The sequence below is a fragment of the Phasianus colchicus genome, chromosome 31, assembly GCF_987193195.1.
Source record: "Phasianus colchicus chromosome 31, bPhaCol1.hap1.1, whole genome shotgun sequence".
Classification (NCBI taxonomy): domain Eukaryota; kingdom Metazoa; phylum Chordata; class Aves; order Galliformes; family Phasianidae; genus Phasianus; species Phasianus colchicus.
Window position 1 is genome coordinate 2,097,608 of NC_143466.1, and position 27,596 is coordinate 2,125,203.

General features: G+C 57.5%; 1 protein-coding gene and 2 non-coding genes across 3 annotated transcripts; 1 reads left to right on the plus strand and 2 right to left on the minus strand.

The window, feature by feature from the left end:
- The first annotated feature begins 20 nt into the window (after nucleotides 1-20).
- Nucleotides 21-94, plus strand: TRNAT-AGU (transfer RNA threonine (anticodon AGU)). The gene has a single exon. It is a non-coding gene; the product is annotated as a tRNA-Thr (tRNA).
- Nucleotides 95-3,820: 3,726 nt separating this feature from the next.
- On the minus strand, nucleotides 3,821-3,892 carry TRNAE-CUC (transfer RNA glutamic acid (anticodon CUC)). Its single transcript has one exon. It is a non-coding gene; the product is annotated as a tRNA-Glu (tRNA).
- A 268-nt stretch (nucleotides 3,893-4,160) lies between these two features.
- On the minus strand, nucleotides 4,161-27,228 carry JOSD2 (Josephin domain containing 2). The gene is made up of 5 exons (XM_090127423.1): nucleotides 27,100-27,228; nucleotides 23,335-23,502; nucleotides 18,417-18,542; nucleotides 7,213-7,407; nucleotides 4,161-7,105 (listed from the first exon to the last, which is right to left on the minus strand). The coding sequence occupies exons 3-5, from the start codon at nucleotides 18,467-18,469 to the stop codon at nucleotides 7,006-7,008; spliced, it is 348 nt and encodes a 115-aa protein (XP_089983549.1). The 5' UTR covers nucleotides 18,470-18,542; nucleotides 23,335-23,502; nucleotides 27,100-27,228; the 3' UTR covers nucleotides 4,161-7,005.
- Between the last annotated feature and the right edge of the window lie 368 nt (nucleotides 27,229-27,596).

Sequence of the window (27,596 nt, forward strand, 5' to 3'; positions counted from 1 at the left end):
GGCGGGAAGGCCGCGCGGGCGGCGCCGTGGCTTAGTTGGTTAAAGCGCCTGTCTAGTAAACAGGAGATCCTGGGTTCGAATCCCAGCGGTGCCTCAGCGCGGAGCGGCGGTGGCTTTTGGGTTCCGCGTGTTTTGACGTCGACTTTCGCGTCTGGTTTTTGTTTTGTTTTTGTTTTGAACGATTTCTAATTTTTTTTTTTTGTTTTTTTGAGGTATTTTAATGAGGAGGAAGAGGGGGAGAAGGGGGGAAGGAAGGAGAAATGGAGGGGGAGGAAAAGGGGAGGGGGGGAAGAAGAAAAAGGGGGAAAGGAAGAAGTGGGGGAGGGGGGAAAGATGGGGTGGGAGGGTGGGGGAGGGAAGAAAGTCCAAAGGAAGGGGAAAAAAGGAAGAAAAGAGGGAAAAAATGAAAAGGAGGGGGAGGAAATGGGGGGGGGGAAGGAGGAGGAAATGGGGGAGGAAAAAGAGAGGGGGGAAGGGGGGAGGAAAAAGGGGGAGGAAAGTCAAAAGAAAAAGGAGGGAGGAAAAGGAAGGAGGAAATCAAAAGGAAAAAGGGGGAGGAAAAGGGAGGAGGAAAAAGGGGGGGGAAAGGGGGAGGAAGAAGAGGGAGGAAGAAGAGGGGGGGAAAGAGGGGAGGAAAAAGGGGGGAGGAAAAGGGAGGAGGAAATCAAAAGGAAAAGGGGGGAGGAAAAAGGGGGAGGAAAAAGGCAGAGGAAAAAGGGGGGGGGAAGGGGGGAGGGAAAAGGGGGAGGAAAGTCAAAAGGAAAAGGGGGGAGGAAAAGGGAGGAGGAAATCAGAAGGAAAAGGGGGGAGGGAAAATGGGGGAGGAAAAAATGGGAAGGAAAAAAGGGGGAGGAAAGTCAAAAGGAAAAGGGGGGAGGGAAAAGGGGGAGGAAATGGGGGGAGGAAAAAGGAGAAAGAAAGACAAGAGGAAAAGGGGGGAGGAAAAGGGAGGAGGAAATGGGGAAAGGAAAAAGGGGAAGGAAAGTCAAAAGAAAAAGGGGGGACGAAAAAGGAGGAGGAAATCAAAAGGAAAAGGGGGGAGGGAAAAGGGGGGAGGAAAAGGGGGGAGGAAAAAGAGGGGGGGGAAGGGGAAGGAAAATGGAGGAGGAAAAAGAGGGAGGAAAAAGAGGGGGGGAAAGGGGGAGGAAAAAGTGGGAGGAAAGTCAAAAGGAAAAGGGGGGAGGAAAAGGGAGGAGGAAATCAGAAGGAAAAAGGGGGAGGAAAAAGGGGGAGGAAAAGGGAGGAGGAAAAAGGGGGGGGAAAGGGGGAGGAAGAAGAGGGAGGAAGAAGAGGGAGGAAGAAGAGGGAGGAAGAAGAGGGAGGAAGAAGAGGGGGGGAAAGAGGGGAGGAAAAAGGGGGAGGAAATCAAAAGGAAAAGGGGGGAGGAAAAAGGGGGAGGACAAAGGCAGAGGAAAAAGAGGGGGGGGAAAGGGGGAGGAAAAAGTGGGAGGAAAGTCAAAAGGAAAAGGGGGGAGGAAAAGGGAGGAGGAAATCAGAAGGAAAAGGGGGAGGGAAAATGGGGGAGGAAAAAGGGGGAGGAAAAGGGAGGAGGAAAAAGGGGGGGGAAGGGGGAGGAAGAAGAGGGAGGAAGAAGAGGGGGGGAAAGAGGGGAGGAAAAAGGGGGAGGAAAAAGGGGGAGGAAAAAGGGGGAGGAAAAAGGGGGAGGAAAAAGGGGGGAGGAAATCAAAAGGAAAAGGGGGGAGGAAAAAGGGGGAGGAAAAAGGCAGAGGAAAAAGAGGGGGGGGAAGGGGGGAGGGAAAAGGGGGAGGAAAGTCAAAAGAAAAAGGGGGGAGGAAAAGGGAGGAGGAAATCAGAAGGAAAAGGGGGGAGGAAAAATGGGGGAGGAAAAAGGGGAAGGAAAAAGGGGGGAGGAAAGTCAAAAGGAAAAGGGGGGAGGGAAAAGGGGGGAGGAAAAAGAGGGGGGGGGAAGGGGGAGGAAAATGGAGGAGGAAAAAGAGGGAGGAAAAAGAGGGGGGGAAAAAGGGGGAGGAAAAAGGGGGAGGAAAAAGGGGGAGGAAAAAGGGGGAGGAAAAAGGGGGGAGGAAAAAGGAGGAGGAAATCAAAAGGAAAAAGGGGGGAGGAAAAAGGGGGAGGAAAAAGGGGGAGGAAAGTCAAAAGGAAAAGGAGGGAGGAAAAGGGAGGAGGAAATGGGGAAAGGAAAAAGGGGAAGGAAAGTCAAAAGAAAAAGGGGGGACGAAAAAGGAGGAGGAAATCAAAAGGAAAAGGGGGGAGGGAAAAGGGGGGAGGAAAAGGGGGGAGGAAAAAGGGGGGGGGGGAAGGGGAAGGAAAATGGAGGAGGAAAAAGAGGGAGGAAAAAGAGGGGAGGAAAAAGGGGGAGGAAAAAGGGGGGAGGAAATCAAAAGGAAAAGGGGGGAGGAAAAAGGGGGAGGAAAAAGGCAGAGGAAAAAGAGGGGGGGAAAGGGGGAGGAAAAAGTGGGGGGAAAGTCAAAAGGAAAAGGAGGGAGGAAAAGGGAGGAGGAAATCAGAAGGAAAAAGGGGGAGGGAAAAATGGGGGAGGAAAAGGGGGAAGGAAAAAGGGGGGAGGAAAGTCAAAAGGAAAAGGGGGGAGGAAAAAGGGGGAGGAAATGGGGGGAGGAAAAGGGGGGGGAGGAAATGGGGGGAGGGAAGTAAAAATGAAGGGGAGAAATGGGAGAGAAACATCAAAAGGAAAAGAGGAAGAGGGGGGGAAAGGGAAATGGGGGGAGGAAATCCAAAGGAAAAAGGGGAGAGGAAAAAAGAAGAGGAAAAAGGGGGAAAAAATCAAAAGGAAAATGGGGAGGAAAAAGGAGAGGAAAAAGGAGAGAGGAAAAAGGGGGGAGGAAATCAAAAGGAAAAGGGGGGAGGGAAAAGGGGGGAGGAAAAGGGGGGAGGAAAGTCAAAAAGGAAAAGGGGGGAGGAAATGGGGGGGAAGAGGGGGAGGAAAAAGGGGGGAGGAAATGGGGGGAGGGAAATCAAAATCAAGGGGAGAAATGGGAGAGAAACATCAAAAGGAAAAGAGGGGAGGAGGATGGGGGGAGGAAGGGGAAGTAAAAAAGTCCAAAGGAGGAGGAAAGAAGGAGAAAAAGTCAAAAGAGGAGAAATGAAGTCAAAATGAGGAGGAAAAGAGGAAGAAAGAAGGGAAATAATCAAAAAGGGGGGAGGAAATGGGGGGAAGGGAAATGGGGGGAGGAAATCGAAAGGAAAAAGGGGAGAGGAAAAAGGAGGAGGAAAAAGAGGGAAAAATAAAAAGGAAAAGGGGGAGGAAAAAGGAGAGGAAAAAGGAGAGAGGAAAAAGGGGGGAGGAAATCAAAATGAAGGGGAGAAATGGGAGAGAAATGTCAAAAGGAAAAGAGGAAGAGGGGGAGGAGGAGTGAAAAGGGGGATAAGAGAGGAAAAAGTTTCAAAGAGAGAAGAAATGAAGTGAAAACGAGGAGGAAACATGGAGAAATGGGCAAAATGGGGAAGGGCAGGGAGGAAAAAGGGGGAGGAAAAAATGGGGGAAATGGGGCAAAATAGGAGGAAAAGGGGGAAAAGAATACAGAAAAAGGAGGAAAAGAGCGAAATGAGGAGGGAAAAAGGGGAAAAATAGGAGGAAAACTGAAAAAAATAGGAGAAAAAAAGGAAAAAATGCAAAAGGAGGAGGAAAAAGGGGGGGAAATGGAAAGGAGGAGGAAAACTGAAAAGGAGGAAACAAAGGGGGAAATGGGGAAGGGTCAAAATGGGGAGAAAAGAGGGAGAAAAAGAGGAGGAAAGGGTAAAAAGGAGGAAGAAAATGGCCCAAAGGATAAAAAAAAATAGGAAGAAATGGGTCAAAATGGGGAGAAAAGCGAGAAAACAAATCTTCCCTGACCGGGAATCGAACCCGGGCCGCGGCGGTGAGAGCGCCGAATCCTAACCACTAGACCACCAGGGACGGACGGAAGCCCTGCTCGTTATGTTTCTCACAACGCCATTGGCGGAGCTGAGACGTCAAAATGCTACGGCCGCCCTGATTGGCTACACGCCCCCGAGAGGGGCGGGGCCAGACGGATAGGCCCGCCCCCGCGGTTCTGAAAGGCGCGCAGGGATTGGCCGAGAGCGAAGGCGTGCTCTGCAAGTAGCCAATCAGCATGCGCGTTATGGATCCACTCGGCGGTTCTGTCTAGGAATGGGGTTTGGGGACCCCAAAACGCCACTCGGGGTTCGCAGAGATGTAAATTAGCATTTTTAATCACTTTTCCAAAGGGTAATTAATCCCAGGCGGGTACAAAGCAAAGGCCACGCGTGCCCTGAGGTCACAGCAGGTGACATCCAGTGGGGTGACATCCAATGGGGTGACACCCATTGGGGTGACACCCATTGGGGTGACATCCAATGGGGTGACATCCAATGGGGTGACATCCATTGAGCCGTGGGGTGACGTCCAATGGGGTGACATCGAATGGGGTGACATCGAATGGGGTGACATCCAGTGGGGTGACACCCATTGGGGTGACATCCGAATGGGTGACATCCATTGGGGTGACACCCATTGGGGTGACATCCAATGGGGTGACACCCATTGAGCCATGGGGTGACGTCCAATGGGGTGACATCCAGTGAGGTGACACCCATTGGGGTGACATCCGAATGGGTGACATCCATTGGGGTGACACCCATTAGGGTGACATCCAACGGGGTGACATCTAATGGGGTGACATCCAATGGGGTGACATCCAGTAGGGTGACACCCATTGAGCCATGGGGTGACGTCCAATGGGGTGACATCCGTGGGGTGACGTCCAATGGGGTGACATCCAATGGGGTGACATCCAATGGGGTGACATCCATTGAGCCATGGGGTGACAACCAGTGGGGTGGCATCCAACAGGGTGACATCCAGTGAGCCATGGGGTGACATTCTCCTCCAGGTGACATCGAGCCAGCAACTGACATCCTCCATGGGGTGACATCCACCATGGGGTGACATCGTCCATGGGGTGACATCCATCGCAGGGTGACATCTGCCTCCAGGTGACATCGAGATGGTGACTGACATCCTCCATGGGGTGACATCTGCCACCAGGTGACATCCACTTCCAGGTAACATCTCCATAGGGTGACATCCTCTTTAGGTTGACATCCACCTCCCTAGGGTGACATCAAGCTCCAGGTGACATCCCCCATAGGGTGACATCCTCCATGTGGTGACATCCACCACCAGGTGACATCCTCCATGGGGTGACATCTGCCACCAGGTGACATCCACTTCCAGGTAACATCTCCATAGGGTGACATCCACCTCCAGTTGACATCCTCCATAGGGTGACATTCTCCATGGGGTGACATCTGCCAACAGGTGACATCCTCCATAGGGTGACATCCTCCATGGGGTGACATCCACCTCCATACGGTGACATCAACTTCCAGGTGACATTCTCCATAGGGTGACATCCTCCATGGGGTGACATCCACCTCCATACGGTGACATCAACTTCCAGGTGACATTCTCCATAGGGTGACATCCTCCATAGGGTGACATCCACCTCCATACGGTGACATCAAGCTCCAGGTGACATCCTCCATAGGGTGACCTCATCCATAGGGTGACATCCTCCATGTGGTGACATCCTCCATAGAGTGACATCTGCCACCAGGTGACATCTACCTCCAGGTGACATCCTCCATAGGATGACATCCTCCTTAGGGTGACATCCTCCATGGGGTGACATCCACCTCCAGGTGACATCCTCCATAGGGTGACATCCTCCATAGGGTGACATCCACCACGGGGTGACATCCTCCTCCAGGTGACATCCTCCATGAGGTGACATCTGCCACCAGATGACCTCCTCCATAGGGTGACATCCTCCTCCAGGTGACATCCTCCTTAGGGTGACATCCACCTCCATAGGGTGACCTCCTCCATGGGGTGACATCCTCCATAGGGTGACATCAACCTCCATAGGGTGACATCCTCCTCCAGGTGACATCCTCCATAGGGTGACATCCTCCATAAGGTGACATCCACCTCCATAGGGTGACATCCTCCATAGGGTGGCATCCTCCTTAGGGTGACCTCCTCCTTAGGGTGACATCCACCTCCATAGGGTGACCTCCTCCATGGGGTGACATCCTCCTTAGGGTGACATCAACCTCCATAGGGTGACATCCTCCTCCAGGTGACATCCTCCATAGGGTGGCATCCTCCTTAGGGTGACATCCTCCTTAGGGTGACATCCACCTCCATAGGGTGACATCCTCCATAGGGTGACCTCCTCCATGGGGTGACATCCTCCTCCAGGTGACATCCTCCATAGGGTGACATCAACCTCCATAGGGTGACATCCTCCTCCAGGTGACATCCTCCATAGGGTGGCATCCTCCTTAGGGTGACCTCCTCCTTAGGGTGACATCCACCTCCATAGGGTGACATCCTCCTTAGGGTGACATCCTCCATAGGGTGACATTCTCCATAGGGTGACATCCTCCTTAGGGTGACATCCACCTCCATAGGGTGACATCCTCCATAGGGTGACATCCTCCATAGGGTGACATCAACCTCCATAGGGTGGCATCCTCCTTAGAGTGACATCCTCCTTAGGGTGACATCCACCTCCATAGGGTGACATCCTCCATAGGGTGACATCCTCCATAGGGTGACATCAACCTCCATAGGGTGGCATCCTCCTTAGAGTGACATCCTCCTTAGGGTGACATCCACCTCCATAGGGTGACATCCTCCATAGGGTGACATCCACCACCAGCGGGGCGCCGCCGTGGGTGACAAGGTGTGACACAGGCAGCAGGGAGGGTGACACGCAGAGCAGCCAGGAGCCACACAACCAAAGCACCACCGTCGTCACACAGTCGGTGCCATGGGGAAGCACAGAACTGGGGCGAAATCAGGAAATCCAAGCCCCCACAACGGCCAGTGGATGGGAGGGGAGTGAGAGGAAGGGGTAGGGGGGGGTGAAAGGGGCACCCCAACCCCATCCAGATTCAGAGCAACGCTCCCCCCAAAAAAAGGGGACAGTTTCAGGCCGAAGTGGCACGAGGTGGTTGTTGTCACTCGGGGCTCAGCCACGCTCCTGCCTCCTCCACGGCACGGGGGACGACGAGGAAGACTTCGCAGAGGCCTTGGGAGAGGAAATCCCTCAGGAAAACCCTGCGAGAGGGTGGGGAAATGGGGGAGGTGAAGGTGAAGGTGGTAAGCAGGAGGGTCTTCGGGTCGTTGTCCCCTCATGTGTGTCCCCCAACCCCTCAGGTTGGTACCTGAGTTCTTCCTCGCCTCCGATGGGTGCCGGAGAACGGAGTTTGGAGTCGAGGTTGTAATAAATGCCCCCCAGCTGCCTGACTGCCAACCAGTGCTGGCGGCGGAACGGGAGGGAAAGGAAACCCAGAGAGATGTGGGAGGGGACGTTGAGGATGAAACCAAGGATTTGGTCCAAGGCCAGGCGCTCCAGGGGGCTGCGGGGGGGGGAGGGGAAAGGTTTAAGGGGGGTTAGAAGGGGGTTGGAAGGGGGATGTGGGGGATTTGGGGGGGAAAAGGGGGGGGGAGGGGGTCAGAAGTGGGGAGAAAGGGGGTTGGGGGGGTGGGAAAGGGAGTTCGGGGGTCTTAATTGGGGGTGGGGGGCTTAAAAGTGGGAAGAAGGGAGGGTTGGGGGGTTTTAAATGGGGTTGGGGGGAAATAAATGGGGGGTGGGGATCGAAAATGGGGAGAAGTGGGGGTGGGGGGGTCGAAAAGGAGGGTGGGGGGGCTCAAAAGTGGGAAGAAGGGGGGGTTGGGAGGTTCTAAGTGGGGTTGGGGGAAAGAAAAGTGGGGTTGGGGGGGCTTAAAAGTGGGAGAAGGGGGGAGGGGGAAGATAAGAGGGGGTGGAGGGAGATGATGTGGGGGGGTTGGGGGGCAAAAGTGAGGGTGGGGGGGTCAGAAGTGGGGAGAAAGGGGGGTGGGGGGGTGGGAAAGGGAGTTCGGGGGTCTTAATTGGGGGTGGGGGGCTTAAAAGTGGGAAGAAGGGAGGGTTGGGGGGTTTTAAATGGGGTTGGGGGGAAATAAATGGGGGGTGGGGATCGAAAATGGGGAGAAGTGGGGTTGGGGGGGTCGGAAAGGGGGGTGGGGGGGCTCAAAAGTGGGGAGAAGGGGGGGGGTTGGGAGGTTTTAAGTGGTGTTGGGGGGGCTTAAAAGTGGGAGAAGGGGGGAGGGGGAAGATAAGAGGGGGTGGAGGGAGATGATGTGGGGAGGTTGGGGGCAAAAGTGGGGATGGGGGGGGTCAGAAGTGGGGAGAAAGGGGGTTGGGGGGGCAGGAAAGGGGGTTTGGGGGTCTTAAGTGGGGGTGGGGGGCTCCAAAGTGGGATGGGGGGGTTAAAAGTGGGGAGAAGGGGGGGGGAAAGGGGGTGAAGGAGGGTTAGAAGGAGGTTGGAAGGGGGATGTGGGGGGGTTGGGGGGGAAAACTGGGGGGGAGGGGGTTCAGAAGAGGGGAGAAGGGGGGTTAGAAGGGGTTGGAAGGGGGATGTGGGGGGGTTGGGGGGGAAAAGTGGGGGTGGGGGGGTCAGAAGTGGGGAGAAAGGGGGTTGGGGGGGTGGGAAAGGGAGTTTGGGGGTCTTAAGTGGGGGTGGGGGGCTTAAAAGTGGGGAGAAGGAAGGGTTGGGGGGTTTTAAATGGGGTTGGGGGGAAATAAACGGGGGGTGGGGATCAAAAATGGGGAGAAGTGGGGGTGGGGGGGTTGGAAAGGGGGTGGGGGGCTCAAAAGTGGGGAGAAGGGGGGGGTTGGGAGGTTCTAAGTGGGGTTGGGGGAAAGAAAAGTGGGGTTGGGGGGGCTTAAAAGTGGGAGAAGGGGGGAGGGGGAAGATAAGAGGGGGTGGAGGGAGATGATGTGGGGGGGTTGGGGGGCAAAAGTGGGGGTGGGGGGGTCAGAAGTGGGGAGAAAGGGGGTTGGGGGGGTGGGAAAGGGGGTTCGGGGGTCTTAAGTGGGGGTGGAGGGCTTAAAAGTGGGGAGAAGGGGGGGTTGGGGGGTTTTAAATGGGGTTGGGGGGAAATAAATGGGGGGTGGGGATCAAAAATGGGGAGAAGTGGGGTTGGGGGGGTCGGAAAGGGGGGTGGGGGGGCTCAAAAGTGGGGAGAAGGGGGGGTTGGGAGGTTCTAAGTGGGGTTGGGGGGGCTTAAAAGTGGGAGAAGGGGGGAGGGGGAAGATAAGAGGGGGTGGAGGGAGATGATGTGGGGGGGTTGGGGGGCAAAAGTGGGGGTGGGGGGGGTCAGAAGTGGGGAGAAAGGGGGTTGGGGGGGTGGGAAAGGGGGTTCGGGGGTCTTAAGTGGGGGTGGGGGGCTCCAAAGTGGAATGGAGGGGTTAAAAGTGGGGAGAAGGGGGGGGGGAAAGGGGGTGAAGGAGGGTTAGAAGGAGGTTGGAAGGGGGATGTGGGGGCGTTGGGGGGGAAAAGTGGGGGGGAGGGGGTTCAGAAGAGGGGAGAAGGGGGGTTAGAAGGGGTTGGAAGGGGGATGTGGGGGATTTGGGGGGCAAAAGTGGGGGTGGGGGGGTCAGAAGTGGGGAGAAAGCGGGTTGGGGGGGTGGGAAAGGGAGTTTGGGGGTCTTAATTGGGGGTGGGGGGCTTAAAAGTGGGAAGAAGGGAGGGTTGGGGGTTTTAAATGGGGTTGGGGGGAAATTAAGGGGGGTGGGGGGCTCCAAAGTGGGGTTGGGGGGGTTAAAAGTGGGGAGAAATGGAGTTGGGGGGGTTGGAAAGGGGGGTGGGGGGTCCTAAGTGGGGGTGGGGGGCTTAAAAGTGGGGTGGGGGGGCTGAAAAGTGGGGAGAGGAGGGAAAATGGGGGGAATTAAGGGGGGTTGGGGCTCAAAAATGGGGGTGGGGGGCTCAAAAATGGGGAGAAAAGGGGTTGGGGGGGTCGGAAAGGGGGGTGGGGGGTCCTAAGTGGGGGGTGGGGGGCTTAAAAGTGGGGTGGGGGGCTGAAAAGTGGGGAGAAGATGGAGAAAGGGGGGGGCGGAGGGGGGTGATGTGGGGGGGATGGGGGGCAAAAGTGGGGTGGGGGGCTCAAAATTGGGGGGATGGGGGGGTCGGGAAGGGGAGTGGGGGGCTCAAAAATGGGGTGGGGGCTCAAAAATTGGGGGAAGGGGGGTTGGGGGGGGTCAGAAAGGGGGGTGGGGGGTTTCAGTATTGGGGTGGGGGGCTTAAAATTGGGGTGGGGGAGGGAAAGGGGGGGAATTCAGGGGGGGTTGGGGGCTTAAAAATGGGGGTGGGGACTCAAAAATGGGGTGGGGGGCTCAAAAATGGGGGGAAGGGGGCTGGGGGGGATGGAAAGGGGGGGGGTCCTAAATGGGGTGGGGGGCTTAAAAGTGGGGAGAGGGGGGAAAAGGGGGGGAATTCAGGGGGGTTGGGGTCAAAAATGGGGGTGGGGGGCTCAAAAATGGGGGGAAGGGGGGTTGGAAATGGGGGTGGGGGGCTCAAAAGGGGTGGGGGGCTGAAAAGTGGGGAGAGGGGGAGAAGGCGGGGAATTAAGGGGGGATGGGGCTCAAAAATGGGGGTGGGGGGCTCAAAAATGGGGGGAAGGGGGTCAGAAATGGGGGTGGGGTCTCAAAAGTGGGGTGGGGGGTCAAAAATGGGGTGAAGGGGATTGGGGGGCGTCGGAAAGGGGGGTGGGGGGTTTTAGTGGGGATGGGGGGCTTAAAAGTGGGGTGGGGGGCTCAGAAATGGGGGGAAGGGGGGTTGGGGGGGGTTGGAAAGAGGGGTGGGGGGTCCTAAATGGGGGTGGGGGGCTTAAAAGCGGGGTGGGGGGCTTAAAAGAGGGGGGAAGGGGGGTCGGAAAGGGGGGTGGGGGCTGAAAAATGGGGGGAAGGGGTTCAGAAATGGGGGTGGGGGGCTCAAAAGTGGGGTGGGGGGCCTCAAAAATGGGGGGAAGGGGGTCGGAAATGGGGGTGGGGGCTTAAAAATGGGGGGAAGGGGGGTCGGAAATGGGGGTGGGGGGCTCAGAAGTGGGGTGTGGGGCTCAAAAATGGGGGGAAGGGGGGTTGGGGGGGTCGGAAAGGGGGGTGGGGGTCCTAAATGGGGGTGGGGGGCTGAAAAGTGGGAGAAGGGGGGGAAAGGGGGGGAATTCAGGGGGGTTGGGGCTCAAAAATGGGGGGAAGGGGGGTTGGAAATGGGGGTGGGGGGCTCAGAAGTGGGGTGGGGGGCTTAAAAGTGGGGGGAAGGGGGGGTCGGAAAGGGGGGTGGGGGCTCAAAAATGGGGTGGGGGGCTCAAAAATGGGGGGAAGGGGGGTCGGAAATGGGGGTGGGGGGGCTTAAAAGTGGGGTGGGGGGTCAAAAATGGGGGGAAGGGGGGGTGGGGGGGTCGGAAATGGGGGTGAGGGGTTTCAGTATTGGGGTGGGGGGCTTAAAATTGGGGTGGGGGAGGGAAAGGGGGGGAATTCAGGGGGGGTTGGGGGCTTAAAAATGGGGGTGGGGACTCAAAAATGGGGTGGGGGGCTCAAAAATGGGGGGAAGGGGGCTGGGGGGGATGGAAAGGGGGGGGGTCCTAAATGGGGTGGGGGGCTTAAAAGTGGGGAGAGGGGGGAAAAGGGGGGGAATTCAGGGGGGTTGGGGTCAAAAATGGGGGTGGGGGCTCAAAAATGGGGGGAAGGGGGTCAGAAATGGGGGTGGGGGCTTAAAAATGGGGGTGGGGGCTCAAAAGTGGGGTGGGGGGTCTAAAATGGGGTGGAGGGGATGGGGGGGGTCGGAAAGGGGGGTGGGGGGTTTCAGTGGGGGTGGGGGGCTTAAAAGTGGGGTGGGGGGCTCAGAAATGGGGGGAAGGGGGGTCGGAAAGGGGGGTGGGGGCTGAAAAATGGGGGGAAGGGGGGTCAGAAATGGGGGTGGGGGGCTCAAAAGTGGGGTGGGGGGCCTCAAAAATGGGGGGAAGGGGGTCAGAAATGGGGGTGGGGGCTTAAAAATGGGGGTGGGGGGCTCAAAAATGGGGGGAAGGGGGGTCGGAAATGGGGGTGGGGGGCTCAAAAATGGGGGGAAGGGGGTCAGAAATGGGGGTGGGGTCTCAAAAGTGGGGTGGGGGGTCAAAAATGGGGGGAAAGGGGGGTTGGGGGGGGTTGGAAAGGGGGGTGGGGGGCTCAAAAGGGGTGGGGGGCTGAAAAGTGGGGAGGGGGGGAGAAGGCGGGGAATTCAGGGGGGATGGGGCTCAAAAATGGGGGTGGGGGCTCAAAAATGGGGGGAAGGGGGTCAGAAATGGGGGTGGGGGGCTCAGAAATGGGGGGAAGGGGGGTCGGAAATGGGGGTGGGGGGCTCAGAAGTGGGGTGGGGGGCTTAAAAGTGGGGGGAAGGGGGGGTCGGAAAGGGGGGTGGGGGCTCAAAAATGGGGTGGGGGGCTCAAAAGTGGGGAAGGGGGGTTGGGGGGGGGCGGAAAGGGGGGTCGGGGGTTTCAGTATTGGGGTGGGGGGCTTAAAATTGGGGTGGGGGAGGGAAAGGGGGGGAATTCAGGGGGGGGTTGGGGGCTTAAAAATGGGGGTGGGGGGCTCAAAAATGGGGGGAAGGGGGGTCGGAAATGGGGGTGGGGGGCTCAAAAGTGGGGTGGGGGGTCAAAAATGGGGGGAAGGTTGATTGGGGGGGTTTGGAAAGGGGGGTGGGGGGCTCAAAAGGGGTGGGGGGCTGAAAAGTGGGGAGGGGGGGAGAAGGCGGGGAATTAAGGGGGGATGGGGCTCAAAAATGGGGGTGGGGGGCTCAAAAATGGGGGGAAGGGGGTCAGAAATGGGGGTGGGATCTCAAAAGTGGGGTGGGGGGTCAAAAATGGGGTGAAGGGGGGGTGGGGGGGGTCGGAAATGGGGGTGAGGGGTTTCAGTATTGGGGTGGGGGGCTTAAAATTGGGGTGGGGGAGGGAAAGGGGGGGAATTCAGGGGGGGTTGGGGGCTTAAAAATGGGGGTGGGGGGCTCAAAAATGGGGGGAAGGGGGGTCGGAAATGGGGGTGGGGGGCTCAAAAGTGGGGTGGGGGGTCAGAAATGGGGGTAGGGGGGGTGGGGGGGTTGGAAAGGGGGGTGGGGGTCCTAAATGGGGGTGGGGGGATTAAAAGTGGGGAGGGGGGCTTAAAAGGGGGGGGGGGAAGGGGGGGAATTCAGGGGGGTTTGGGCTCAAAAATGGGGGTGGGGGGCTCAAAAATGAGGTCCTTATGGGGTCAGGATTGGGGTGGAGGGATCCTAAATGGGGTCTTTATGGGGTTATGGGCTCAGTATTGGGGTCGGGGGGATCCTAAATGGGGTGAAGGGTGATTTTGGGGTCGGGGGCTCCAATATGGGGTCAGGGGTTCAGTATTGGGGTGGAGGGATCCTAAATGGGGTCTTTATGGGGTCAAGGGTTCAGTATTGGGGTCAGAGGGATCCTAAATGGGGTGAAGGGTGATTTTGGGGTCGGGGGCTCCGATATGGGGTCAAGGGTTCGGTATTGGGGTGGAGGGATCCTAAATGGGGTCTTTATGGGTTCGGTTTTGGGGAGGGGGATCCTAAATGGGGTCTTTATGGGGTTATGGGTTCAGTATTGGGGTCAGAGGGATCCTAAATGGGGTGAAGGGTGATTTTGGGGTCAGGGGCTCTGATATGGGGTCAAGGGTTCAGTATTGGGGTTGGGGGCTCCTAAATAGGGTCCCTATGGGGTAATGGGTTCAGTATTGGGGTCGGGGGTCTCGTAAATGGGGTGAAGGGTGATTTTGGGGTCGGGGGCTCCGATATGGGGTCAAGGGTTGGGTATTGGGGTCGGGGAATCCTAAATGGGGTCTTTATGGGGTTATGGGTTCAGTATTGGGGTCAGGGGACTCGTAAATGGGGTGAAGGGTGATTTTGGGGTTGGGGGCTCCGATATGGGGTCAGGGGTTCAGTATTGGGGTCGGGGGCTCTGAAATTGGGGTGGGGGGTTCAGTATTGGGGTGGAGGGATCCTAATTGGGGTCTTTATGGGGTTATGGGTTCAGTACTGGGGTCGGGGGGATCCTAAATGGGGTGAAGGGTGATTTTGGGGTCGGGGGCTCCAATATGGGGTCAAGGGTTGGGTATTGGGGTCGGGGGATCCTAAATGGGGTCTTTATAGGGTTAAGGGTTTGATTTTGGGGTCTGGAGCTCCTAAATGGGATCAAGGGTTCAGTATTGGGGTCGGGGGGATCCTAAATGGGGTCAAGGGTGATTTTGGGGTCGGGGGCTCTGATATGGGGTCAGGGGTTCAGTATTGGGGTCGGGGGCTCCGAAATTGGGGTGGGGGGTTCAGTATTGGGGTGGAGGGATCCTAAATGGGGTTATGGGTTCGGTTTTGGGGAGGGGGATCCTAAATGGGGTTATGGGTTTGGTTTTGGGGTCAGGGGCTCCAATATGGGGTTATGGGGTCAATATTAGGGTGGGGGCTCCGATATGGGGTCAAGGGTTTGATATTGGGGTTGGGGGCTCCGAAATTGGGGTGGGGGGTTCAGTATTGGGGTGCAGGGATCCTAAATGGGGTCTTTATGGGGTTATGGGCTCAGTATTGGGGTCGGGGGTCTCGTAAATGGGGTGAAGGCTGATTTTGGGGTCAGGGGCTCTGATATGGGGTCAAGGGTTCAGTATTGGGGTCGGGGGATCCTAAATGGGGTGAAGGGTGATTTTGGGGTCGGGGGCTCCAATATGGGGTCAAGGGTTGGGTATTGGGGTCAGGGGATCCTAAATGGGGTCTCTATGGGGTTATGGGTTCAGTATTGGGGTCGGGGGTCTCGTAAATGGGGTGAAGGGTGATTTTGGGGTCGGGGGCTCCGATATGGGGTCAAGGGTTGGGTATTGGGGTCGGGGGATCCTAAATGGGGTCTTTATGGGGTTATGGGTTCAGTATTGGGGTCGGGGGGATCCTAAATGGGGTCAAGGGTGATTTTGGGGTCGGGGGCTCCAATATGGGGTCAGGGGTTCAGTATTGGGGTGGAGGGATCCTAAATGGGGTCTTTATGGGGTTATGGGTTCAGTATTGGGGTCGGGGGGATCCTAAATGGGGTGAAGGGCGATTTTGGGGTCAGGGGCTCTGATATGGGGTCAGGGGTTCAGTATTGGGGTCGGGGGTCTCGTAAATGGGGTGAAGGGTGATTTTGGGGTCGGGGGCTCTGATATGGGGTCAAGGGTTGGGTATTGGGGTCGGGGGATCCTAAATGGGGTCTTTATGGGGTTATGGGTTCAGTATTGGGGTCGGAGGGATCCTAAATGGGGTGAAGGGTGATTTTGGGGTCGGGGGCTCCGATATGGGGTCAAGGGTTCAGTATTGGGGTCGGGGGATCCTAAATAGGGTCTCTATGGGGTTATGGGTTCAGTATTGGGGTCGGGGGTCTCGTAAATGGGGTGAAGGCTGATTTTGGGGTCGGGGGCTCTGATATGGGGTCAGGGGTTCAGTATTGGGGTCGGGGGGATCCTAAATGGGGTGAAGGGTGATTTTGGGGTCGGGGGCTCTGATATGGGGTCAGGGGTTCAGTATTGGGGTCGGGGGCTCTGAAATTGGGGTGGGGGGTTCAGTATTGGGGTGGAGGGATCCTAAATGGGGTTATGGGTTCGGTTTTGGGGAGGGGGATCCTAAATGGGGTTATGGGTTTGGTTTTGGGGTCGGGGGCTCCAATATGGGGTTATGGGGTCAATATTAGGGTGGGGGCTCCGATATGGGGTCAAGGGTTTGATATTGGGGTTGGGGGCTCCGAAATTGGGGTGGGGGGTTCAGTATTGGGGTGCAGGGATCCTAAATGGGGTCTTTATGGGGTTATGGGCTCAGTATTGGGGTCGGGGGTCTCGTAAATGGGGTGAAGGCTGATTTTGGGGTCAGGGGCTCTGATATGGGGTCAAGGGTTCAGTATTGGGGTCGGGGGATCCTAAATGGGGTGAAGGGTGATTTTGGGGTCGGGGGCTCCAATATGGGGTCAAGGGTTGGGTATTGGGGTCAGGGGATCCTAAATGGGGTCTCTATGGGGTTATGGGTTCAGTATTGGGGTCGGGGGTCTCGTAAATGGGGTGAAGGGTGATTTTGGGGTCGGGGGCTCCGATATGGGGTCAAGGGTTGGGTATTGGGGTCGGGGGATCCTAAATGGGGTCTTTATGGGGTTATGGGTTCAGTATTGGGGTCGGGGGGATCCTAAATGGGGTCAAGGGTGATTTTGGGGTCGGGGGCTCCAATATGGGGTCAGGGGTTCAGTATTGGGGTGGAGGGATCCTAAATGGGGTCTTTATGGGGTTATGGGTTCAGTATTGGGGTCGGGGGGATCCTAAATGGGGTGAAGGGCGATTTTGGGGTCAGGGGCTCTGATATGGGGTCAGGGGTTCAGTATTGGGGTCGGGGGTCTCGTAAATGGGGTGAAGGGTGATTTTGGGGTCGGGGGCTCTGATATGGGGTCAAGGGTTGGGTATTGGGGTCGGGGGATCCTAAATGGGGTCTTTATGGGGTTATGGGTTCAGTATTGGGGTCGGAGGGATCCTAAATGGGGTGAAGGGTGATTTTGGGGTCGGGGGCTCCGATATGGGGTCAAGGGTTCAGTATTGGGGTCGGGGGATCCTAAATAGGGTCTCTATGGGGTTATGGGTTCAGTATTGGGGTCGGGGGTCTCGTAAATGGGGTGAAGGCTGATTTTGGGGTCGGGGGCTCTGATATGGGGTCAGGGGTTCAGTATTGGGGTCAGGGGGATCCTAAATGGGGTCAAGGGTGATTTTGGGGTCGGGGGCTCTGATATGGGGTCAAGGGTTCGGTATTGGGGTCGGGGGCTCCTAAATGGGGTCTTTATGGGGTTATGGGTTCAGTATTGGGGTCGGGGGGATCCTAAATGGGGTCAAGGGTGATTTTGGGGTCGGGGGCTCTGATATGGGGTCAAGGGTTCAGTATTGGGGTCGGGCAGATCCTAAATGGGGTCTTTATAGGGTTAAGGGTTTGATATTGGGGTCAGGGGCTCCTAAATGGGGTTATGGGTTTATAGGGCCCTTCTGGGGTCTTTATGGGGTCAGGAGGTTTATGGGGTGCTTATGGGGTCCTTATGGGGTTGAGTGGGTTACAGTGTCCTTATGGGGTCAGAAGTTCCTTATGGAGTCTTTATGGGGTCTGGGGGGCTTATAGGGCCATTATGGGGTCGGGGGGGGGGTTATAGGGTCATTGTGGGATCAGAAGATCTTAATGGGGTCTTTATGGGGTCTGGGGAGTTTATAGGGCCCTTATGGGATCCTTATGGGTTTGGGGGAGTTATAGGGTCCTTCTGGGGTCAGAAGGTTCTTATGGGGCCGTTATGGGGTCGGGGGACTTATAGGGTCTTTGTGGGTTCAGAAAGTCCTTATGGGGTCTTTATGGGGTCTGGGGGATTCATAGGGCCATTATGGGGTCCTTATGGGGTCAGGGGAGTTATAGGGTCCTTATGGGGTCAGACGCTCCTTACGGTGACCTTATGGGGTCAGAAGGTTCTTATGGGTTCCTTATGGGTTCTGTGGGCTTATAGGGCCATTATGGGGTTCTTCAGGGTCCAGAGGGTTTATAGGGCCTTTATGGGGTCCTTATGGGGTCAGGGGACTTATAGGGTCCTTATGGGGCCAGATAGTTCTGATGGGGTCTTCATGGGGTCTGGGGGGTTTATAGGCCATTATGGCGTCATTATGGGGTCCTTATGGGTTCGGGGAAGTTATAGGATCCTTATGGGGTCAGAAGGTCCTTATGGAGTCTTTATGGGGTCAGGGGGGTTTATAGGGCCCTTACAGGGTCAGAAGGTCCTTATGGGATCTTTATGGGTTCGGGGGAGTTATAGGGTCCTTATGGGGCCAGATAGTTCTTATGGGGTCTTATTGGAGTCTGGGGAGTTTATAGGGCCTTTATGGGTCAGGGAGGTTATAGGGCCTTTATGGGGTCCTTATGGGGTCAGAGGAATTATAGGCTCCTTATGGGGTCAGATAGCCTTATGGGGTCTTCATGGGGTCCGGGGGGCTTTATAGGGCTTTTATGGGGTCGGGGGTGTTATAGGGCCTTTATGGGGTCCTTATGGGGTCAGGGGAATTATAGGGTCCTTATGGGGCCAGATAATCCTTATGGGGTCTTCACGGGGTCCGGGGGGCTTTATAGGGCCTTTATGGGGTCGGGGGTGTTATAGGGCCTTTATGGGGTCCTTATGGGGTCAGGGGAATTACAGGGTCCTTATGGGGCCAGATAATCCTTATGGGGTCTTCACGGGGTCTGGGGGGTTTATAGGGCCTTTATGAGGCCCTTATGTTTTCGGGGGAGTTATAGGGTCCTTATGGGGCCAGATAGTTCTTATGGGGTCTTATTGGAGTCTGGGGGGTTTATAGGGCCATTATGGGGTCCTTATGTGGCCAGGTAGTTCTTACGGGGTCTTCATGGGGTCCAGGGGGGGGGGGGGTTTATAGGGCCTTTATGGGGTCGGGGGGGTTATAGAGCCATTATGAGGTCCTTATGGGTTCGGGTGAGTTGTAGGGCGTTTATAGGGTCAGCAGCGGGTTGTGGGAGTGGGGTTTTTTTTTATGGGGTCAGACCGGCGTTTGTCCCACCAGACGGCCGCCATCCCCACGCTGTGCAGAGCCGCCATGATGACGTTGACGTCGTAATTCCCCGACCCCAAAAGGCTGCGGTGCGGGTTGAGCCGAGCCTCCGGGGCCAACCTGCAAAACAGCGGCGTTTATGGGGTCGTCATGGGGTCTTTATGGGGTGGGGGGGGTTGTGGGATCCTATGGCGTCCTTATGTGGGAGGGGGGTGGGTTTACGGGGTCCTTATGGGGTTTGTATAGGGTCGAAGGGAGAGGGGGGTTTATAGGGTCCTTGTAGGGTGAATTGGGCTTTATAGGGTCCTTATGGGGTGAAGGGGGTTTTATGGGATCCTATGGGGTCCTTCTGTGGAAGGGGGTGGGTTTACGGGGTCCTTATGGGGTTTGTATAGGGTCGAAGGGAGAGGGGGGCTTATAGGGCCCTTGTAGGGTCTTTATGGGGTGAATTGGGCTTTATAAGGTCCTATGGGGTCCTTATGGAGGGAAGGGGGTTTATGGGGTCGTCATGGGGTCTTTATGGGGTGAGGGGGGGTTGTGGGATCCTATGGGGTCCTTATGTGGGAGGGGGGTTGGTTTACGGGGTCCTTATGGGGTTTGTATAGGGTCGAAGGGAGAGGGGGGTTTATAGGGCCCTTGTGGGGTGAATTGGGCTTTATAGGGTCCTTATGGGGTGAAGGGGGTTTTATGGGATCCTATGGGGTCCTTATGTGGGAGGGGGGTGGGTTTACGGGGTCCTTATGGGGCTTGTATAGGGTCGAAGGGAGAGGGGGGTTTATAGGGCCCTTCTGGGGTCCATATGGAGGGAAGGGGGTTTATGGGGTCGTTACGGGGTCTTTATGGGGTGAGGGGGGGTTGTGGCATCCTATGGGGTCCTTATGTGGAAGGGGGGTGGGTTTACGGGGTCGTTACGGGGTTTCTATAGGGTCGAAGGGAGAGGGGGGCTTATAGGGCCCTTGTAGGGTCTTTATGGGGTGAATGGGGCTTTATAGGGTCCTTGTGGGGTCCTTATGGAGGGAAGGGGGTTTATGGGGTCGTTACGGGGTCTTTATGGGGTGGGGGGGGTTGTGGGATCCTATGGGGTCCTTACGTGGGAGGGGGGTGGGTTTATGGGGTCCTTATGGGGTTTGTATAGGGTCGAAGGGAGAGGGGGGTTTATAGGGCCCTTGTAGGGTGAATTGGGCTTTATAGGGTCCTTATGGGGTGAAGGGGGTTTTATGAGATCCTATGGGGTCCTTCTGTGGGAGGGGGGTGGGTTTATGGGGTCCTTATGGGGTCCGTGAGGAGTGAAGGGGGCTTTATAGGGTTCTTATGGGGTCTGAAGGTCCTCATGGGGTTCTTTATGGGGTTGGGGGGGTTTATAGGGTCCTTATGGGGTCCTTAAGGAGGGAAGGTGGTTTATGGGGTCGTTACGGTGTCTTTATGGGGTGGGGGGGGTTGTGGGATCCTATGGGGTCCTTATGTGGGAGGGGGGTGGGTTTACAGGGTCCTTATGGGGTTTGTATAGGGTCGAAGGGAGAGGAGGGTTTATAGGGCCCTTGTGGGGTCCATATGGAGGGAAGGGGGTTTATGGGGTCGTTATGGGGTCTTTATGGGGTGAGGGGGGGTTGTGGGATCCTATGGGGTCCTTATGTGGAAGGGGGGTGGGTTTACGGGGTCCTTATGGGGTTTGTATAGGGTCGAAGGGAGAGGGGGGTTGATAGGGCCCTTGTAGGGTGAATTGGGCTTTATAGGGTCCTTATGGGGTTGTTACGGGGTCTTTATGGGGTGGGGGGGGTTGTGGGATCCTATGGGGTCCTTATCTGGGACGGGTGTGGGTTTACGGGGTCCTTATGGGGTTTGTATAGGGTTGAAGGAAGAGGGGAGTTTATAGGGCCCTTCTGGGGTCCATATAGGATGAATTGGGCTTTATAGGGTCCTTATGGGGTCCTTATGGAGGGAAGGGGGTTTATGGGGTCGTCATGGGGTCTTTATGGGGTGAGGGGGGGTTGTGGGATCCTATGGAGTCCTTATGTGGGAGGGGGGTGGGTTTACGGGGTCCTTATGGGGTTTGTATAGGGTCGAAGGGAGAGGGGGGCTTATAGGGCCCTTGTAGGTTCTTTATGGGGTGAATTGGGCTTTATAGGGTCCTTATGGGGTCCTTACAGAGGGAAGGGGGTTTATGGGGTCGTTATGAGGTGAGGGGGGGTTGTGGGATCCTATGGGGTCCTTACGTGGGAGGGGGGTGGGTTTACGGGGTCCTTATGGGGTTTGTATAGGGTCGTAGGGAGAGGGGTGTTTATAGGGCCCTTCTGGGGTCCATATAGGATGAATTGGGCTTTATAGGGTCCTTATGGGGTCCTTATGGGGTGGAGGGGGTTTATGGGGTCGTTACGGTGTCTTTATGGGGTGGGGGGGGTTGTGGGATCCTATGGGGTCCTTATGTGGGAGGGGGGGTGGGTTTATGGGATCCTTATGGGGTTTGTATAGGGTCGTAGGGAGAGGGGGGTTTATAGCGTCCTTATGGGGTCCATATGGAGGGAAGGGGGCTTATGGGGTCGTCATGGGGTCATTATGGGGTGAGGGGGGGTTGTGGGATCCTATGGGGTCCTTATGTGGGACGGGGGTGGGTTTACGGGGTCCTTATGGGGTTTGTATAGGGTCGAAGGGAGAGGGGGGGTTTATAGGGCCCTTCTGGGGTCCATATAGGATGAATTGGGCTTTATAGGGTCCTTATGGGGTCCTTATGGGGTGAAGGGGGTTTTATGGGATCCTATGGGGTCCTTCTGTGGAAGGGGGGTGGGTTTATGGGGTCCTTATGGGGTCCGTGAGGAGTGAAGGGGGCTTTATAGGGTTCTTATGGGGTCTGAAGGTCCTCATGGGGCTCTTTATGGGGTTGGGGGGGTTTATAGGGCCCTTCTGGGGTCCTTATGAAGGGAAGCGGATCTTATGGGGTCTTTATGGGGTCTTTATGGGGTGAGGGGGGGTTGTGGGATCCTATGGGGTCCTTACGTGGGAGGGGGGTGGGTTTATGGGGTCCTTTTGGGCTTTGTATAGGGTCGAAGGGAGAGGGGGGTTTATAGGGCCCTTGTGGGGTCCATATAGGATGAATTGGGCTTTATAGGGTCCTTATGGGGTCCTTATGGGGTGGACGGGGTTGTGGGATCCTATGGGGTCCATCTGTGAGAGGGGGGTGGGTTTACGGGGTCCTCATGGGGTTTCTATAGGGTCGAAGGAGAGGGGGGTTTATAGGGCCCTTGTAGGGTGAATTGGGCTTTATAGGGTCCTTATGGGGTGAAGGGGGTTTTATGGGATCCTATGGGGTCCTTCTGTGGGAGGGGGGTGGGTTTATGGAGTCCTTATGGGGTCCGTGAGGAGTGAAGGGGGCTTTATAGGGTTCTTATGGGGTCTGAAGGTCCTCATGGGGTCTTTTATGGGGTTGGGGGGTTTATAGGGTCCTTGTGGGGTCCTTATGGAAGGAAGGGGGTTTATGGGATCGTTACGGGGTCTTTAGGGGGTGGGGGGGCTTGTGGGATCCTATGGGGTCCTTATGTGGAAGGGGGGTGGTTTTACGGGGTCCTTATGGGGTTTGTATAGGGTCGAAGGGAGAGGGGGGTTTATAGGGCCCTTGTAGGGTGAATTGGGCTTTATAGGGTCCTTATGGTGTTGTTACGGGGTCTTTATGGGGTGGGGGGGGTTGTGGGATCCTATGGGGTCCTTATGTGGGAGGGGGGTGGGTTTACAGGGTCCTTATGGGGTTTGTATAGGGTCGAAGGGAGAGGGGGGTTTATAGGGCCCTTGTGGGGTCCATATAGGATGAATTGGGCTTTATAGGGTCCTTATGGGGTCGTTACGGGGTCTTTATGGGGTGAGGGGGGGTTGTGGGATCCTATGGGGTCCTTATGTGGGAGGGGGGTGGGTTTACGGGGTCCTTATGGGGTTTGTATAGGGTCGAAGGAAGAGGGGAGTTTATAGGGCCCTTGTGGGGTCTTATGGGTTCTTTATGGAGCTTATAGGGCCGTTATGGGGTCCTTATGGGTCTGGGGGGGGTATAGGGTCCTTATGGGGTCAGAAGATTCTTATGCGGTCTTTATGGGTTCTTTATGGGGCTTATAGGGCCATTATGGGGTCAGAAGGTTCTTATGGGTTCCTTATAGGTTCTGGAGATTTATAGACCATTATGGGGTCACTATGGGGTCATTACAGGATCGGGGAGTTTATAGGGCCCTTATGGGGTCAGAAAGTTCTTAATGGGTTCCTTAAGGGTTCTGGGGGCTTATAGGGCCTTTATGGGGTCCTTATGGGTCTGTTGGGGGGTTATAGGGTCCTTATGGGGTCAGAAGGTTCTTATGGGTTCCTTATAGGTTCTGGGGGCTTATAGGGCCATTATGGGGTCCTTATGGGTCTGGGGGGGTTATAGGGTCCTTATGGGGTCAGAAGGTTCTTATGGGTTCCTTATGGGTTCTGGGGGACTTATAGGGCCATTATGGGGTCCTTATGGGTCTGGGGGGGTTATAGGGTCCTTATGGGGTCAGAAGGTTCTTATGGGTTCCTTATGGGTTCTGGGGGCTTATAGGGCCATTATGGGATCCTTATGGGTCCGGGGGGGTTATAGGGTCCTTATGGGGTCAGAAGGTTCTTATGGGTTCCTTATGGGTTCTGGGGGCTTATAGGGCCATTATGGGATCCTTATGGGTCTGGGGGGGTTATAGGGTCCTTATGGGGTCAGAAGGTTCTTATGGGTTCCTTATGGGTTCTGGGGGCTTATAGGGCCATTATGGGATCCTTATAGGTTTAGGAACTTTATAGGCCATTATGGGCTCATTACGGGATCATGACGGGATCGGGGAGTTTGTAGGGCCCTTATAGGGTCAGAAGGGTCTGGAAAAGCCCTAAAACGGGGGTGAAAAGGGTGGGATGGGGGGGGGGGAACCTCTTGCAGATGTCGTCGGCCGCCTGTCGGGTGAAGCAGGGCCGCTGCAGGACGTTGTTGAGGGCGTGCAGTGCGCACAGCTCCAGGCGCTGCCGCTCGTGGTAGGGGGGGGGGAAGGGCCGGACCCCCCCCCGGATTTTGGGGGGGGGGCGGGGCTGGAATTGGGTCCTAATTAAAGAGGAGAGGGGGGGGGGAAGGTTAACGAGGGTTGAAGGAGATATGCAAATCGCTGTCGGCCTCGTTTCGCTCCATAAAAGCACAGCAACCCCTAAGAACCCCCCTCCAGGCCCCCCCCCCCAATTTCACCAGCCCCCCCCCCAAAAAAAAACCCCCCAGACCCCTCCTCAAACATCCCCCCCCCAAGGAATCCCCCCCATCTCTCCACACCCCCCTCTATCCAAAATCCCCTTTGCCCCCCCCCACCCCACACCCAAAGAGCCCCCTCCCCCCAAATTCCCCCTGCCCCCCCCCAGACCCCTCTGGACCCCCCCCAAAATCCCTCTACTCCCCCACTCCCCCCCCCTCAGGACCCTCCCCCATTTCTCCAACCCCCCCAAACCACCCCTATCCCACCCCCATATAAATTAACACATAGGACCCCCCCCAAATCCCCTCCCACCCCCTATAGACCCCCCCAAATCCCTTCCCCCCCCTCAGCCCCCCCCATCTCTCCAACCCCCCCCCCAAAGACCCCTCTAGACCCCCCTCCAAAATCCCCTCTGTCCCCCCCCTTCTACCCCCCCTTTCTGACCCCCCCCATCCTTCCAACTCCCCTTCCCCCAAAAACCACCCTGAACGACCCCCCCTCCACACCCCCCCAATTTCACCAGCCCCCCCCCTCCAAAAAACCCCCCCAGACCCCTCCCCAAACATCCCCCCCCCCAAGGAACCCCCCCCATCTCTCCACACCCCCCTCTGTCCAAAATCCCCTTTGCCCCCCCCCCACCCCACACCCAAAGACCCCCCCTCCCCCCAAATTCCCCCTGCCCCCCCCCAGACCCCTCTGGACCCCCCCCCAAATTCCCTCTACTCCCCCACTCCCCCCCCCTCAGGACCCTCCCCCATTTCTCCAACCCCCCCCCCCCCACAAACCACCCCTATCCCACCCCCACCCCCAAAATAACACACAGGACCCCCCCCCAAAATCCCCTCCCACCCCCCACAGACCCCCCTCCCCCCAAATTCCCCCTGCCCCCCCCCCAGACCCCTCTGGACCCCCCCCAAATTCCCTCTACTCCCCCTCTCCCCCCCCCTCAGGACCCTCCCCCATTTCTCCAAACCCCCCCCCCCCAAACCACCCCTATCCCACCCCCTCCCCCAAAATAACACTCAAGACCCCCCCCAAAATCCCCCCTCCAAATCCCTTCCCCCCCCTCAAGTCCCCCCCATCTCTCCAACCCCCCCCCCAAAGACCCCTCCAGACCCCCCCCCAAAATACCCCTCTGCACCCCCCCCAAATTCCCCCTCTCCCCCCCCCCCACTCCCCAGACCCCTGAGAGCCCCCCCCCTCCAAATCTCGTCCCCCCCTCCCAAAAACCCCACAAATGACTCCTAAACCCTCAACCCCCCCCCCGCACAAACCCCCACAGATCCCTTTTAACCCCCCTCAGGACCCCCCCAGACCCCCCCAAAACCCCTCAAATGATCCCTAAATCTCTTTTAACTCCCCCCCCGATCCCCACAGATCTTTTTTAACCCCTCATCACCCCCCCACCCCCCCTTATCTCCCCCAAACGCCCCCCCAGACCCCCCCAAAACCCCACAAACAACCCCTAAACCCTTCAGTCCCACCCCCCGACCCCCCCAACCCCTTTTAACCCCTTCAGGACCCCCTTTCATCCCCTCTGGACCCCCCCAACCCCCTCTCCCCCCTTACTTCACCCTCCAACCCCCCCCAGACCCCCCCAAAACCCCTCCAACGACCCATAGGCCCCCCAACTCCCCCCCCCCACCCCCAGAAACCCCTTTTAACCCCTTCAGGACCCCCCCAACTCCCTCACCCCCCCCTATTTCCCCCCCTCAACCCCTTCCAACCCCCCCCAAAACCCCTCAAACGACCCCCCCACGCATAACCCCCCCCTCGACCCCCCCCCCAAGCCCCTTTTAACCCCTTCAGGACCCCTTTCATCCCCTCAGGACCCCTCTTAACCCCCCCAGCACCCCCCCAACCCCCTCTTCCCCCTTACTTCCCCCTCCAACCCCCCCAGACCCCCCCAAAACCCCTCCAACGACCCCTAAACCCCCCAGTCCCCCCCCCCAACCCCTTTTAACCCCTTCAGGACCCCCCCAACTCCCTCACCCCCCCCTATTTCCCCCCCTCAACCCCTTCCAACCCCCCCCAAAACCCCTCAAACGACCCCCGCACGCATAACCCCCCCCTCGACCCCCCCCCCAACCCCTTTTAACCCCTTCAGGACCCCCTCTCATCCCCTCAGGACCCCTCTTAACCCCCCCAGCACCCCCCCAACCCCCTCTCCCCCCTTACTTCCCCCTCCAACCCCTCCCAGACCCCCCCAAAACCCCTCCAACGACCCATAGGCCCCCCAACTCCCCCCCCCCACCCCCAGAAACCCCTTTTAACCCCTTCAGGACCCCCCCAACTCCCTCACCCCCCCTATTTCCCCCCCTCAACCCCTTCCAAACCCCCCCAAAACCCCTCAAACGACCCCCCACGCATAACCCCCCCCTTGACCCCCCCCCAACCCCTTTTAATCTCTTCAGGACCCCCTTTAACCCCCTCAGGACCCCTCTTAACCCCCCCAACACCCCCCCAACCCCCTCTTCCCCCTTACTTCCCCCCCCAGCCCCCCCAGACCCCCCAAAACCCCTCCAACGACCCCTAAACCCCCCAGTCCCCCCCCCAACCCCTTTTAACCCCTTCAGAACCCCCCCAACTCCCTCACCCCCCCTATTTCCCCCCCTCAACCCCTTCCAACCCCCCCCAAAACCCCTCAAACGACCCCCCCACGCATAACCCCGCCCTTGACCCCCCCCCAACCCCTTTTAACCCCTTCAGGACCCCCCCAACTCCCTCACCCCCCCTATTTCCCCCCCTCAACCCCTTCCAACCCCCCCCAAAACCCCTCAAACGACCCCCCCACGCATAACCCCGCCCTTGACCCCCCCCCAACCCCTTTTAACCCCTTCAGGACCCCCCCAACTCCCTCACCCCCCCTATTTCCCCCCCTCAACCCCTTCCAACCCCCCCCAAAACCCCTCAAACGACCCCCGCACGCATAACCCCCCCCTCGACCCCCACCCCAACCCCTTTTAACCCCTTCAGGACCCCCTTTCATCCCCTCTGGACCCCCCCAACCCCCTCTCCTCCCTTACTTTCCCCTCCAACCTCCCCCAGACCCCCCCAAAACCCCTCCAACGACCCCTAAACCCCCAACCCTCCCCCCTCAACCCCCCCAACCCCTTTTAACCCCTTCAGGACCCCCTTTCATCCCCTCAGGACCCCCCCAACCCCCCTATCTCCCCCCCAACCCCTTCCAAACCCCCCTCAAAACCCCTCCAACTTCCCCTAAACCCCCCAACCCCCCCCCTCGACCCCCACAAACCCCTTTTAACCCCCCCTCAGCCCCCCCCCCCCTCCCATCCCTCCTTATCCCCCCCCCAGCCCCACCGCGGCCTACCAGGCCCCACCCCCTCCTCGAGCCTCACCCGGCGCTCCCCCCACCCCCAAACCCACCCGAGACCCCCATAAAAACCCCAAACCGCCCCCCCCAATTCCCTTCCCCCCCCCCCCCCGCCGGCTCTCACCCTGAGGCTCCTCCAGGGCCTCCCGCGGCCTCATCCCCACAGAGGGGAGGCGGGAACTACAGCTCCCACAGTGCACCGCGCGCATCCAGCAACTTCCGGCCGCGAACCCCCCCTCCTCCCCAGAAACCCTTCATACACTTCCGGCCCCGACCTCATGCGCTTCCGGTCGAGCTGCGCGAACACCTCCATGCACTTCCGGTCGCGCTGAGAGAAAGTCTCCATGCGCTTCCGGTCACGTGGGCGGGTGGGGCGGGTTTATAGGATCTTTATTGGATCTGGGGAAGTTTATAGGGTCCTTATAGGGTCAGGGAGGTTTATAGGGTCCTTATGGGGCCGTTATGGGGTCAAGGGGGTTTATAGGGTCCTTATGGGGTCAGAAGGTCCTTATGGGGTCAGGGGGGTTTATAGGGCACTTATAGGGTCAGGGGGGTTTATAGGATCCTTATAGGGTCCTTATGGGGCCATTATGGGGTCAGGGGGGTTTATAGGATCCTTAT